The sequence below is a fragment of the Kogia breviceps genome, chromosome 8 (assembly GCF_026419965.1).
Source record: "Kogia breviceps isolate mKogBre1 chromosome 8, mKogBre1 haplotype 1, whole genome shotgun sequence".
Classification (NCBI taxonomy): Eukaryota; Metazoa; Chordata; class Mammalia; order Artiodactyla; family Physeteridae; genus Kogia; species Kogia breviceps.
In genome coordinates, this window is record NC_081317.1 from 117377058 (window position 1) to 117391908 (window position 14851).

The following is a 14851-nucleotide window of genomic DNA, read 5'->3' on the forward strand; positions in this document are numbered from 1 at the left end:
AGAGATATAAACTTCTACATCTTATTCCCTGTGTATCAGATTGGCCTTAAAGTGATGATCTATCTTTCATCTATCTTTCATCTACCATCTATCTATTATCTATCTATCCATCCATCTAATCTATTTATCAATTATCTTAGTATAAGTATTATAGTATTTTATATATATATATATATATATATATATATATATATATATATATATATATGAGATTGTTGAACACAGAGCTTTTAGAGCTGTTTGATGGTTGGTGGAAACAGTCTTCTCTTGTTTTATTGTCCATGACTGTCAATGGACCCATCATTTTATGAAAGGATGAGATTTTTTTTTCCCATATTTGAGAGCATTTATTCAATCTTCTTGAAATAATGCTTACAATTTCCACTTTTTTTTTAAACATCTTTATTGGAGTATAATTGCTTTACAATGGTGTGTTAGTTTCTGCTTTATAACCAAGTGAATCAGTTATACATATACATATGTTCCCGTATCTCCTCCCTCTTGCATCTCCCTCCCTCCCACCCTCCCTATCCCACCCCTCTAGGTGGTCACAAAGCACCGAGCTGATCTCCCTGTGCTATGCGGCTGCTTCCCACCAGCTATCTATTTTATGTTTGGTAGTGTATATATGTCCATGCCACTCTCTCACTTTGTCCCAGCTTACCCGTCCCCCTCCCCATATCCTCAAGTTCATTCTCTAGTAGGTCTGCATCTTTATTCCCATCTTGCCCCTAGGCTCTTCATGACTTTTTTTTTTTTTTTTAGATTTCATCTATATATGTTAGCATACGGCATTTGTTTTTCTCTTTCTGACTTACTTCACTCTGTATGACAGACTCTAGGCCCATCCACCTCACTACAAATAACTCAATTTTGTTTCTTTTTATGGCTGAGTAATATTCCACTGCATGTATGTGCCACATCTTCTTTAGAAAGGATGAGGTTGATGAAGCGGGAAGGTCTATATTCAGATATAGGTGTTCAGTCCCTGAGTTCAGCGCACATTTTGGCCTTAGATAACGTGCTCTCTTTTTGAGCCTCAGTTTCCTTCCCTGTTGAGTGGAGGTGATGCTGATTCTTCCTGTGAAGGACACTCATGCATGTGATGTCTTTGGCAAGTCAGTGTAGAGACCAACCTGAAAGAATTACTCAGTAAATCAAGTTATTGATGATAATGATGAAGATAATAATGATAATAAAGCTGCTACCCTTTCGGGCCTGATTTCATCTTCGTGTAATTTTTCATTTTCACTGTTTATATTTTAGTTATGACAGTCTGTTCAATGATTTTGTTGAGTCTGAGTTTTTTCTGATTGATGGAGACTCACTGCTGATGACATACTTGTGTGAGAAGTCCTTGCGGCCTGAGCAGGGCCTGCACTTCTTCTACCTGGTTGAACACTACCTTGTGGATCTAATTAGTAAAGGAGGACAGTTTGCCATCGTGTTCTTCAAGGTAACGTGATAGTTGGGTTCTTTTCTATGATTTGAGAATTAAGACTACAATGACATTGTTTTAGAAGTAGTTTTTTCTTCTTATTTCAAAGTGAAGTAGATCTATAAAAACTCAGCAAATTTAAAGGGAAGAGCAGAAAAAAAAAAGTGACCCATGATCCCAGTATTCAGAAATGGCTCCATTGAGGATTACTATTATTTTTATTGGGGTTGAGTTGTTTCACAATGTTGTGTTAGTTTCTGCTGGACAGCAAAGGGAAGTAATGTTCTCTCTGCTGTACAGTAGGTTCTCATTAGTTACCTGTTTTCTATATACTAGTATATATATATCAATCTCAATTTCCCAATTCTTCCCACACACCCCTTTCCCCCTTTGGTGTCCATACGTTTGTTTCTATTTCTTTGTCTCTATTTCTGTCTTGCAAACCGGTTCGTCTGTACCATTTTTCTGGATTCCACATATATGCGTTAATATACGGTATTTGTTTTTCTCTTCCTGAGTTGCTTCACTCTGTATGACAGTCTCTAGGTCCATCCTCGTCTCTACAGATGACCCAGTTCAAAACATGCACCCCAATGTTCATTGCAGCGCTATTTACAATAGCCAGGTCAACGTAGATGTCCATCACAGACGAATGGAGAAAGAAGATGTGGTACATATATACAATGGAATATTAGTCAGCCGTAAAAAGGAATGAAATTGGGTCATTTGTAGAGGATTATGTTTTATTTGCCCTCATGGTGCTTTCCTGTGAGGACACGCAGGACCCTGGAGGAGGGGGAGTGGTGTCCTCGGAAGCGGCTGAGCTGATCTCCGGGTTCTAATGTCCCAGCTCCAAGTAGGTCCACCTCTGTCTTCAAAACTCAACAGTTTGTTTGAGCCCAGAGGTGGATCAAACTCACCAATGTTGCTTTGTTCTTATTTGCTCTGCAGTAAATACATCCAAGGAAGGATACTTGGTCTTCCTCTTTTTTTTTTTTTTTGTGGTACACGGGCCTCTCACCGCTGTGGCCTCTCCCGTGGCGGAGCGCAGGCTCCGGACGCGCAGGCTCAGCGGCCACGGCTCACGGGCCCAGCCGCTCCGCGGCACGTGGGATCCTCCCGGACCGGGGCACGAATTCACGTCCCCCGCATCGGCAGGCGGACTCTCAACCACTGTGCCACCAGGGAAGCCCTTCCTCTTTTTTGAATGTGCATATAACTAATGAAATTTTAGCAGTTTCAAATACATGTATATATCATACACCACGTCCTCGTCATTCTATCCGTAAAGGTAACCAGTGTGTTATTCTTGGAGGTTTTGGTGCATGGCTATTCAGTTCTTTTGTGATCCGTATTATCGTTAGATATTGGAACGTTGCTGACTGCCTGCAAGCGATGCACGAATTGTGGGCTTTTGATCAAAACCGGTGCTATTTCCGGATGACCTGGGACTGTCCCCACAGAGTGACCCACCCCAGCTTTCCCTGTGGATGATTTACAGCTACCATTTGCTTTTATATATTTTTCTTTCCTTTTTCTTTTTGAAGTGAGATTGGAGAGGAGAAGAATTAGAATGGGAAGGGAAAGTGTGAGTTAAAGGGGACACGTGTATTTAAACCCAAGTTGTGATTTGTGGCATGTATTTGCAAAATGACAGTCCAGGATCAAGGGTCTATGTTCTGACTATAAAACAGAATACAGCTGTGTTGGAACCTATTCCTTTAATGACTTTCATGGTATGTGTTAAGCAACAAAACTAGTAGACAGCTAAATGACGATTTCAAAATTGTCTGCCCCACAGGATGCTGAGCATGCATACAACAACATCCCTGAATTTCTTCCTCTGAGAATGGCATTAATTCTCCACCTTCAGCATAACACCAACATTGATGTTCGAACAGACTTTTCCGGGTGCTTCTCCCAAGAGTGGAAAACTTTCTTGGAAGACCGTTACCCATATTTTCTGATTGTTTCCGATGAAAGCCTGAGCCATCTACAAGTACACCTTTTTAACTTTTTAATCATTCAGTCCTGGGCAGCGAAGGTCAATGCCGTGCTCTTCTCCGGCCAAGCATCCGATATCCTTCGACTTTATGCGTACTTTATGCCGAGCAAGTACGAAAACCAGATGTTTTTCCAGAAGGTAGTTTTCACCTAAAAGACAAGCTTTTAGAATTTCACGAAATTTTCTACATTACTTGACTCAGTTTTATTTCTTCCTCTTTTATGGGAATTATCATAGGTTTAACAGAGAGGTATAGAAAAATAGAAATGATAATAATAAAACCAAAATGCAGTCATTTATTGGGCAGTTGTTGTCATAACAATAGTGCTTGGTACTTCCCATGAATCATTTTATTTAACCTTCACAATGACCCGGTGAGGGAGGTGTTAGTGTTTTCTGTGTTTTGCAGATGATGAAATAGATACTTGAACAAATAATCTGCCCATTGTCAATTCCAAATCCAGTAATACAGCCTGGATTTGAAAAGAGGCAGCCTGACCCCAGCCCTTCTGTGCTTAAGTGTGGCATGGGGGGTTCCACCTCCACTTTGGAAGTCCAGACACATGTCCACATACTAGTGAAATGATGGTGAATATGGTAGCTTTTCATGAGAAAACAATGGAGAAAGTTGATGAAATACAATTTTAAAAAAAATTTTAAAAAAAGTTTGGCCGTACTGCATGGCACATAGGATCTTGGTTCCCCAACCAGGGATCCAGCCTGTGCCCCCTGCGTCGGAAGCATGGAGTCTTAATCACTGGACCGCCAGGGAGGTCCCGGAAATAAAATTATTTCTTAACATTAAATCATTAATAGAACTTTCAATCTATTTAGAATTTTAATCCTGTGATCTTATTATTTTGCTGTATTGGTATAATTGGTAATGACTGTATTGAACGTTTGGGAGTTCAAAAATGCTCACCAATTTTAGAAATAAATTTGGTTTCTCTCTAATTTTCACTACTTACAGTGAATTTAGAATGTGAAGACAATTCTATATACCATCAAAATGATTTTTTGTGTCAGTTAACATTTTCACTTTTTTGAGTTTAGGGTCACACCCCTCGGGGCACTGGTAACATCTGGATCGTTGTCACAAAATCCAATAAGATAGTTTACTTTGCTTTCGTTAGAACTTTAGTCATTAAATTTTTCCAACTCTGGTTGCCTGCTGTGAGTAGGAACAGCCTTGTGTGTGTGTGTGTTTTTTTTTTAATTAAAAAAATTATTTTTTTATAGTGACAGGAGGTCCTGTAATCCGTTCATTTCATTTTTTATTCTGTTAGAGCAATTTCTGAATCTGTGTTTGAAGAGTCCCTAGAAACTTCCTTACCAATCTTCCCTCAAGAAAAACATTTTTTAATGGAGGATTTTATTTCTGGTAAAATAATTTATGTCCTAGTTTATTGAACACTCACCTTAAAGAGGTGATTTCATTGATCAATTTGAGGACTAGGTGAAATGTGTATAAAAATGCCATGCATGTTGATAATGGCTGTTGCTGGATGATCATTACCTAGGGAAGGCGGTTATGCTATTCTCTCTGTGTCTGTTTGAATTTTTTTCTAATAAAATCTAGTGCATTAAATGGGTAAATTGTTTCTTTTTGAGATATTGAAAATGTTCTAAAATTAGATTATGGCAATGGTTGTGCAACTCTGTAAATTTACCAAAAGCCATTGAATTGTACCCTTAAAGTGAGTGGATTTTGTGTCATGTTAATTACACCTTCATGAAGTTGTTAAAAAATAAAATGGACCTAGACAAAAATTAATTTGGCAGACTTTAAAAGCATTGTTTTTGATCTGTAATTACATTAGTGTATTTTTTTTTTTACTTAGAAATATATTGTAACAATATTATTTTCAATATACGATTTTCTTTAGTTGGAAAGTAATGTGATATATTATTTATGATGATTTATGTGACTGCCTTCCTTTTGCAGAATGAAAAGAACATTGAGAATGCTTATAAAACCCTGATTAAACAATTGGAGGAATGTAGAGTTTTAGCATTAGGACATCTTTTTGGAAATTTAAAATGGAAAAATATGATGGAAGAGGTACTGAAACTTTTAAAAAACTTTTTATTTGAATGAATTGTTTAATTACTAAAAAAAATGCAAACATAGTTCAGAGTTCTCATATACCTCTCACCCAGCTTCCGCCCCCACTGTCAACAACTGATGTAACCAAGGTACATTTGTCAAACCAGGAAATTAATATCACTATAATATTAACAGACAAACATATTAATAACAGACTGTAATACACCACTTTTTCCAATTATCAGAAAAATTATTCACAAATTTTATTTTTACTGGATGCCTAATATTTCTCTAATGCTGAACATTTAAATTGTTTGAAAATTGGCTTTAACAGATAACTTTGTGATGAACGTCTTGGAGCGTGAATCTTGGTGCACATTTTGTATAACTTACCTAACCTACATACCTAGAACTTGCATAGTCAAGCAGAAAGTATCAGCATACATAATGATAATCATATGTATTGCCAAATAGCTTTGCAGTAACTCTGTGCCTAAGTATACTCTGATTTGCAAATATAAGAGAAATGACACGTCACATGGTTTCCAGTGCTATTATCCTTAAAATATACTTTGCTAATTTGAAAGTAATAATATGCTATCTAATTGTCCTTTTCATTACTAAAATGGTTGAACACTTTTATTAATATTTGTGTTTTGTGAATTGTCTGCTCATCTCTTCTTAAAGGCTCAGATGTTTTATTGATTTATAGGAGCTCTTTATATATTTAAACTTGTAATAATTTCATTGAAATACTTATTATTTTCCCATTTTGAATTTTGTTTCTTCCTTTAAACAGAAATGTTTACAGTTTTGTGTAGTCATATCTATTTTTCTCTTCTGTATGAGTTCTTCTAGTAAGATCACTTATGATTGAAAATATTTTTCTAAGTATCACGACATTTTACAATTTCCTTCTGTGACAGGCATGTGAAACTATTTCTCTGCTTAAGCAACTGTGGCCGGAAGGATCTGACATTCGGCAAGTTCTTTGTGTTACTTCGTGCTCCTTGTCTTTGAGTTTATACCATCACTTTTTAGAAAACAGATCAAAGACCACCGACGCTCAGAAAGCTGACATCCAACAGGTATGATAAGTTTACCGTGAAACACCAGTGAAGGTTTATTTATTTGATTTTACTGAAACATCTATTGTGCTGTTAGATGGGTTGGTGTTCTACTCACAGATGTTTACCTTAGTACATTTTTAGTCAAAGGTGTCCAGCCCTCCAGAGGAAGATGAGAAAGTGGCCCTCGGTGAGAGTTTACCCCCTTATGATGTTCCAGGGTCTTACATGCCTCGTGCCATTAAATCTTCATGACAGCAGTTTAAGGGAGGTGCTGTGATTCTTACTGAGGTTCAGAGAGTCCAGGGAACATTCGTCAAACCCAAGGACGAGATACAGTGTGGATTGAAACCAGGTCTGTCTGTCTTATCCAAGCTCCACTCTGTCCACTGCCTTGTGCGGGGACCTTCCTGCTGTCCTGGCTGGACAGATGCTAAAGCCACAACTTCTGTAGGGCTGACGGAGGCCACTGAGACTCTGCTGACTGGTGTGGGTTTGTTCTCCAACCAACTAGCCATCCCTGTGTGTCTGGACACATGCACGCACGCACTCAGACACACACGTGTACACGTACTGTGTTGTTTACAACCTGAGTGCTGGGGAACTCCTGGTTGAAGATTCTTATGAAAGAGAAACGCAGTTTGGTCTCTTCCCTTCATAGTTTCAGAAACGAACAGGGCTCATCGTCTTTCTCCTGTGTCCTTTAGGTCTGCTTGAATAGTGTCTTTGCAAAATAACGTAGATGGCGAGGCATGCCATTTTAAATGATCACGAAAGCGATACTAAACCACTTGTCTCTCTGGGGCTTCCCATTGTTGCACGCCGTCTGGCCCTGTGGAGGCACACTGAATGAGCCTCACTCTGGTTCCAGTGACACCCCTGCAAACATTGTCCCATCAGGTTAAATATGCCCACTTCTTTACCCTATTTCCACTTGGGTACGTTTGCAGATTGTACCGGTTTCCTCACCCTGGTAGTTTTCCATATAACCTTAAAAATAGGACGGCTGGGAGAGAAGAGATTCTGCACGTGTGGCCCCGCCGTGCAGAATCCTGTGAGCTCCTGACTTCATGCGCTGCTGGGTCAGCTCATGTGAAGTGGGGCTCCACTAAGAACACAGGAAGTCGCTTTATGTAAACTGCTACTAAGCTGGCAGTTCCCTGTCCCTCTTACCCAACATGTGTGTTAGGTGAAGAAAAGAACTTTTGCAAAAATGCAGAGTGAACAGCGTAAGAGCATGTGGTTCCTGCCCACGTGGTGCAGCTGCACCTTCTCTGAGGTGCCCAGGCATCGGGCGGTGGCCTGGCCACGGTCCTCTGACCCAGCTTCTTTATTTGAAGCAGGTGGAGAGGGACTGCCCCACCCTGGAGGGGGTGACAGATTGGTGTAGACTGCACTGTCTCAGCGTGGCGTTTCTCCTCCACTTACCTCTTTCCCAAAGAGCATGTACCAGATTCATCACTTCCCACTGGATTAAGGACATTCAGACTTTCTTAACAATGGTAAGTATACTCTTGATTAGTTTTTTTGTTTCAATTGTTAGATGTAGAAAAACCACAATGACCTTCAAAAACAGATTTGTATGGGAACAAGGGCAGCCCTTTGGCAGCTTTAAAGGTGTAAAGGCCTAAATAGGTCACTTCCCAGTTTCAGCAACTCTGCGTGGTAAAAGCCAACAGCTTGGTGTGTCTTCGGCCTGAGGGGATGTATCATAGCTCCCCTTCTGGTCTATGTTAAGATCAGGATTTTGTGTCATCAACTATAAGAGATGGCTGCTGTCATGTTCTGTTCTTGAGCGCAGTTGAAGAAATCAGCTAATAGTTGATTATCTTCATTCATTCTAGAGGACATTGAGAGGAAATTTGTAGACTTTAAAAAAATAGCAAAAGCAAAAGAAAATCTTACCCAGAGGCCCACCACTCAAGTCAATTCGGGTAACTGTTAATATTTTGGTTTATTCTGTTTTAAATGCATAGACCTTTTTTCTGTTATTTGTTATTGTTTCTAACACTGGAATTTTATATATATATATATATATATATAATATTTTTCTTTTCACATATTTTTCTGTTTTCTTCCACACTCTTGGTTAGCTCATTTTGTAGTGGCTGCTGGCTATTTTTTAATGGACGTCCCATGGCTTGATTACTCACTTCTCACTATGGGATATTGAGAGGGTTTTGGTTGTACTATAAAATCTGCTGTTCTCCGGGTTCTGTGTGTATAAGCTTTTGCCTTTAAAGTGGGGACTCCATGCCCAGAAATGGGATTAGTGGATCAATGTAAAAGGACATTTTTTAAGGATCTTGATCCTTATAGTCAGAATGTTCAAGGAAAGTGTTTCAGAACCAACCAGTCAGGAAGCCAGGCCACATATATTTATTTAATGCACGTGCATCCTGTGGATCACAGGAAGAGAAGGTGTTCACCCCCCCCCCCCCCACAGCACTTTCACAGAGCTACATTTTGCAGGGAGACAGATAAGAAATTTTTAAAACTACTCCTGCAGGATGGAAACTGCAGGACGCTTTAGAGTCTGATACTAAAAAGACTGAACTCAGTCTGAAAAGGACGACTTCTCTTAAGAAATGAAGAGAAGTTAAGTGACCCAAGTCTGTGAGTCGGAGTTAGCAGGTTGGAGGGAGGCCGCACACCAGATTCTAGGAGGTAAGGCGGCCTGTGTGATGGTGCTGAGGATGGCGTGACCTAATGTCACTGGACCAGAAAGAACACAGGAAAGGGACAAAGCGGAAGGGACGGGTCAGAGGTGCAGACCCCGTGGCCCCTTCAGGTGCTGTTAGGAGGGTGGAGACGTAACCTGGTGACACGCACAGTGAGAGGTAGCTGGATGGTCTCTAGCAGGTCAGTGGCACTTGCATTTCAAAGCAGGTGTCTCAGGTGCAGAGCAGAGGGTGCATCGGAGAGGTGAAACGTGGACTCGGGAAGCCAGTTACGTGACTGTCGCCTCCGTGCCTGTAAGTGGTGCTGATGTTGGGGACAGGGACATGGGCAGAGGGCTGGACCGCAGTGGGCAGTCGATCATGATTTGAGGTACGGAGTTGACAGGTTTAGTGAGTGAGCGGTGGGGGCAGGGAAGGGTCGGGGACAGTCTTCTCTTGAGCCTCCGGGGGGAGGGGAGGGTGCCGTGGTCCGCGGGACACTGGTGGAGGCCGCCGTGTGTTCAGTTTTGGAGAGAGTGCGTTTGAGGGTCCAAGGACGTACCCAGATGGAGGTACCAGGTGAGCTGTGTTAATACTGGTTTGGAGCTCAGCAGAGTGGGATTAGTTGGAGGTAAAGATTGGGAGTCATAGGCCCACGGATGTTCACGTAGTGGACGAAATTATGTTGGGAGAGAGGTGATAAGAGGGCCCGGGGCAGAGACCCGAGAAAGTCCAACGTGAAGTGGTCCCACATAGGCTGAGGTGCTGGGAAGGAGCTGCTGAAACGGACGGAGAGGAGAGAGGGGAACGGGTGGTTCTGAGAGCCGGGAACCAGGTCTCCAGATGTGGGCGTGGCTAATAGGATCAGGTGTGTCGAGAGCTCTAGGGGGTTGAGGACTGGGCACAGTCCACTGGGTTCAAGGGCACAGGGCAAAGTCAGTGTCAGTGATTCAGAGGTGAGTGGGAGGGGAGAGATAACGGTGGAGAGAACTTTCTGTGCAAGAGGCTGAGATTAAGGGTATGGCAAAGGGCAGAGCTGGCACGTGGGCCAATTGAGAGTGCTTTGCAGCGCTGTTCACAACAGCCAAGACACAGAATCAACCTAAATATCCATCAGCAGAGGAATGGACAAAGAAGATGTGGCACATGTATACAGTGGAATATTACTCAGCCATAAAAAGGGACGAAATAATGTTATTTGCGGCAACATGGATGGACCTAGAGATGGTCATACTGAGCGAAGTAAGTCAGACAGAGAGAGTCAAATACCACATGACATCACTTATATGTGGAATCTAAAAAGATGATACAGATGAACTTATTTACAAAACAGAAACTGACTCACAGACACAGAAGAGAATCTTATGGTTACCAGGGTGTGTAAGGGGGGCGGGGATAAATCGGGAGATTGGGACTGACATATACACACTACTCTATATAAAATAGATGACTAATAAGGACCTCTGTGTAGCACAGAGAACTCTACCCAATACTCTGTAATGACGTATACGGGAAAAGAATCTAAAAAAGAGTGGATATATGTATATGTATAACTGAATCACTTTGCTGTACACCTGAAACTAACACAGCATAGTAAATTAACTAGACTCCAATATAAAATAAAAATTAAAAAAAGAGTGCTTTTAAAATGACGGATGGAGCATGTCTAAATGCTGATCATGGAAACTAAGAGGGGATAGGATGAAAATACAGGGACAGTCAGGTGAGACGGGAGGGGACGTGCAGGACGCCTTTTTATGGAGGGAGGGGTATGGCCGTTCTTACAGGAGAGAGTGAAGAAAGAATGGTACAGACTGGCCGTGACGGAGGTTGTAGGGTCTATTTACAGTTCCTGCTTGCTGGTGTGAATTTTCTCTGTGAAGTAGGGGCAAGGTCATGCACTCAGAGTCATGGTGGGGAAGCAAGCCCGGAAGTTTACAGTGAAATACGTGGGAAACATTTACTGGAGGTGAGGAAGAGTAAGCTCTACTGAGAAAGACGTGCCACCCTGTCCTGCCTGGCACTTTGGAGGCTCCCCTCGACGTATCTGACAAAAGAATTAGAGTGGCACCCGCATGTGTTATCATATACTTTTCTGTGTCCGGTGGGTCTTAACCACGTGGCCGCAGGCACAAGGAGGCCAGCTGATGGCATGATATGTACAGAAAGGGACAAGAGCGTTTAGGCGGGGAGGACGCCCTTGGTGGATTTGTACCATTTTATGGAAAAGAAGACAGGGAGAGAGGTTTTCGTATCTTTGCAAGGGGGTGGTGCAAATGCCGGGCTAGGAAACAAAGCACCAGAGACAAGCTACAAGGACCCTATCGTGCAGGGAGAGAGCGGAGAAGCTGCTGACCTGGGGAGCCTGGTGTGATCAGTGAAGGAGTGTGACGGCCAATGCACGGGGCCGGAAGGATGGGCCGGCGGAGGGCGTGAGGAACCCCCCTTCGGGGCTTGGCAGGCAGACAGACTGTCGTTCCCTGGCCTGTCTCTCCCTCTCCTTTACTTCCCCTCTCACTGTAAATGCCTGCCATTCTCTGCCTGAAGGTTTGATCTTCTGGGTCTGAAATGCTGGGGTGCAATGCCCCACCGACGGCAGGTGAGGGCTGGGTGCAGGAGACCCCAACTTCCTTACACGTCGGGGCAGGTAACCCTGAAATGTGCTCTACGCTCTCAGAATTCCCTGAATTCCCAGAATTAAGCTCTGGTTGTCCACAGGGGTCATGGGTTGGAAAACATGGTCCTTATTGGTTTTCTTTTCTTTCCTGTCTCATGTCTGCATCCCCTGAGGGGTGCCTCTTGTGAGCAGTCACAAATTAGCGCTTTTCCTTGAAGTTGAGGCTCGGGGTCTGCTTCATGGGGGAGTCCAAACCAAGGCGAGGACGGAGGGCAGGTCCTGGCGATGACAGTCTCGGGTGTGTCGGGGAGAATGTGACCTGGGTCAGAGGGGTGAGGGGGGGGTCACTGTATACAAGACGTTCAAGAAATGTCGACGGTATCGTCTTCTTGGAGGCTGAAGTTATCTGTGGTGCTGGTGAAACTGTGCGCCAGGCAGGAACGTCATCGTTATTTGGGGACGTGGAGAGCTAGGAGCTTGGTGAGGAGGGGCTTCCAGATGGAGCAGACAGATGGAAGGCAGGCTTTTGGGCCGGGGTAGGAGGATAGATTGCAAGTGACGAGGACACCCCCTCTTCTCCATCCTGTGGTCAAGCCATGCGTGGAGCCGGGTTGCAGGGGAGGTGCTTGTTCATTGGGAAAGGCCGCGATCTGCACTGTGGTCCCCTCTTCCTCACTTTTCCATCCTCAGCAGACAGGTGTGTCAGAACCACACAGAAAGGGATTATTCAGGGCTTAGTAGCCTTTTTGTTCTGGGGCCCCTATGGCTATCTGATGAATGCTATGGCCCCTTCCTCAGGATAATATAAATGCCTAAAATAAGATTCTTAGGGTTACAGGGAAATCAGTTACGGTGAAATACCGTTATCAAAATATTATAACTGTATCGTTTGTGATATAGTAACACATGTGCTTCTTTGTTGCTACACTAGATAATCAGATAAATACCGTACTTTCAATGGATGGTGAGTGTCAACAGTATCTCGATATGTTTGCAGGGCTTCTAATGAAAACATCTGTGGTCCCTACTGGTGCCCTGTCCCAGCTACTGCTTGGGAGTGACGGTATTTTGTCTGGGTTTGCAATGGAAGAAAATACAAATTTTGCCACAGGTTAGCAAAAATAAAAATGTAATTTTCCGACCCAGGTTCATGGACTCCCCGAATTCTATCAGCTGAAAAACGTCTGTGGAAACCTCTTTTCTGCACTACCTCTCCCTCATAAGCCTGGCCTCCAGCTAGACTGGCAGGTGCCCTTACTTTGGGGATTGGAAAGACAAAAGCCAAATTCCTGGCTTTTAAAATAATAATACAGTAAGTCCCCTACATACAAACCTTCACGTTTCGAACTTGCACAGATGTGAACGTGTGTTTGCATGTCCGGTCACGTAAGTCAGTTCACGTGTCTGGCATGCGTTGCCCTGTGCGTGGTTCCTCTACAAGTGGGTGTGTGTTTGTGCACTTCACTATCCTGTGTTCGTTTTTTATGTATTCTTTGTGTGAAAAGTATTATAAATCTATGACAGTACATACTATAGAGCCGACTGTGTTAGTTGGGTACCTAGGCTGACTTTGTTGGACTTAGGATCAAATGGGACTGACGAATGAGCTCTTGGAATAGACCTCGTTCGTATGTAGGAGACCTGCTGTATGTACATTGATCCATGTATAACAAATATTATTGAAAAGGCAACTGTCTTCTTCTGCCCCCACCGTGCCTCCCTCCCCCTTTGCACAGAGTGTCCGTGAGTGAGGAGGGGACACCTCTGGAGAATAAGTGAAGGGTCCCCTGCGTGGCGTGGGTAGCATGATGGAGTCCGCCCTGAGGTTTCGCGCTCTGTGGCAGAGAGCACCTGTTTGCAGCACGGAGACTGGGAGACGGTGGCCTCACCGGGAGACCTGGGGCCGCGTGTGCCAGAAGACCGGTCTAGAAGATGCAGGTGGGGTCCGGGCATGAAGGAAGGGGATGTGGCCCCTGTGCTGCCAGGGGCGGGAGGGCATCTGAGGTCCTCAGGCCCCGGGGGAGTCCCGCTGGCTGATGAGGGGGTGGAGATGGGCCTCTGGGCTTGAGGGTCCTCAGAAGGCAGGCGAGATGAGTGGGAAACGTCCTGGCAAGTCCCTCAGCACCTCAGGGCTGTTTTTGGTAGACGTGAGCTCCAGGGGACCCGGTGGAAGCCAGCCCGTGGCCAGTGAGCAGCCAGTCTCCGTCCAAGGGGCCGGGGCTATGGCCTGGGCGGAACACAGGAGAGTCCTGTCCACCTGGGGCTGCGTCTTGAGCGGAGGGCACCCTCTTCCAGCTGAGACGGGGCGACCCCTGTGTAAGCGCCCCCGTTGCAGTCTGGCTGGGGGGATGCAGCGCAGACCCTGGAGGGAATTGACCCGAGGGTGACTGAGAAGTGATGTGTTGGACTAGTTCTGCTGGTGGCGCATAGGCTGCATTCACTGTAGCGGCTGACGGAGGTGTCGGGTCAGCAACCGCAGCTCGGATGCAGACAGGTCCGTCGATGCGTACCCGGGTCCTGTTTGTGAACGCTCACAACTGCTGTGACAGACGCGTTCAACGGTTTTGTGATACCGTGGTGGACACAGTATCATGGGGGCTGCTGACGCTCGAGTGAAAGCGTTTTCCTGTGTCCCAGGTCCCTCTGGGGAGCTTTGCTGTGGGCGTTTTTGGTTCCGTCAGGCAGAGGCAGACTGTGGCCGATTAAAAGGTTTATGAAGACTCTATTCCTAGTTCCCACTTAATTCACTTTAGACATTTTAATATAAGTCATGTCAGGTTAATACACTGAGCCTGTTGATACAGCATGTCAGGTCCTGAAATAACACATTATAGCATCGATAATACTGTGCTCTGAGTTCTGTTGTAATTTTGCTTCTGAGAAATACTTAATTTTTGGTCAACTTTATTTAGGGTGAATTACATGTGCTCAACTATTGAAGAGTATGAATGTGTTAACTGTGGTATTGATTTACAGATTTAAAGGAATGCTCTGAATGTATACTTTTCATTTATAGA

General features: G+C 43.8%; 1 protein-coding gene across 3 annotated transcripts in view; it reads left to right on the top strand.

Annotated features, from left to right (window-relative positions):
• DDX60 (DExD/H-box helicase 60) overlaps nt 1-14851 on the top strand; it is a 103181-nt gene that overhangs the window by 13540 nt on the left and 74790 nt on the right. The window contains exons 5-9 of one of the 3 annotated variants that reach the window (XM_067040084.1): nt 1267-1456; nt 3240-3581; nt 5389-5505; nt 6417-6578; nt 7898-8059. In XM_067040084.1, coding sequence (XP_066896185.1) covers nt 1267-1456; nt 3240-3581; nt 5389-5505; nt 6417-6578; nt 7898-8059 — 973 coding nt within the window. The remainder of the gene's footprint in view (nt 1-1266; nt 1457-3239; nt 3582-5388; nt 5506-6416; nt 6579-7897; nt 8060-14851) is intronic. The other 2 variants (XM_067040085.1, XM_067040086.1) reach the window with 2 other exon arrangements.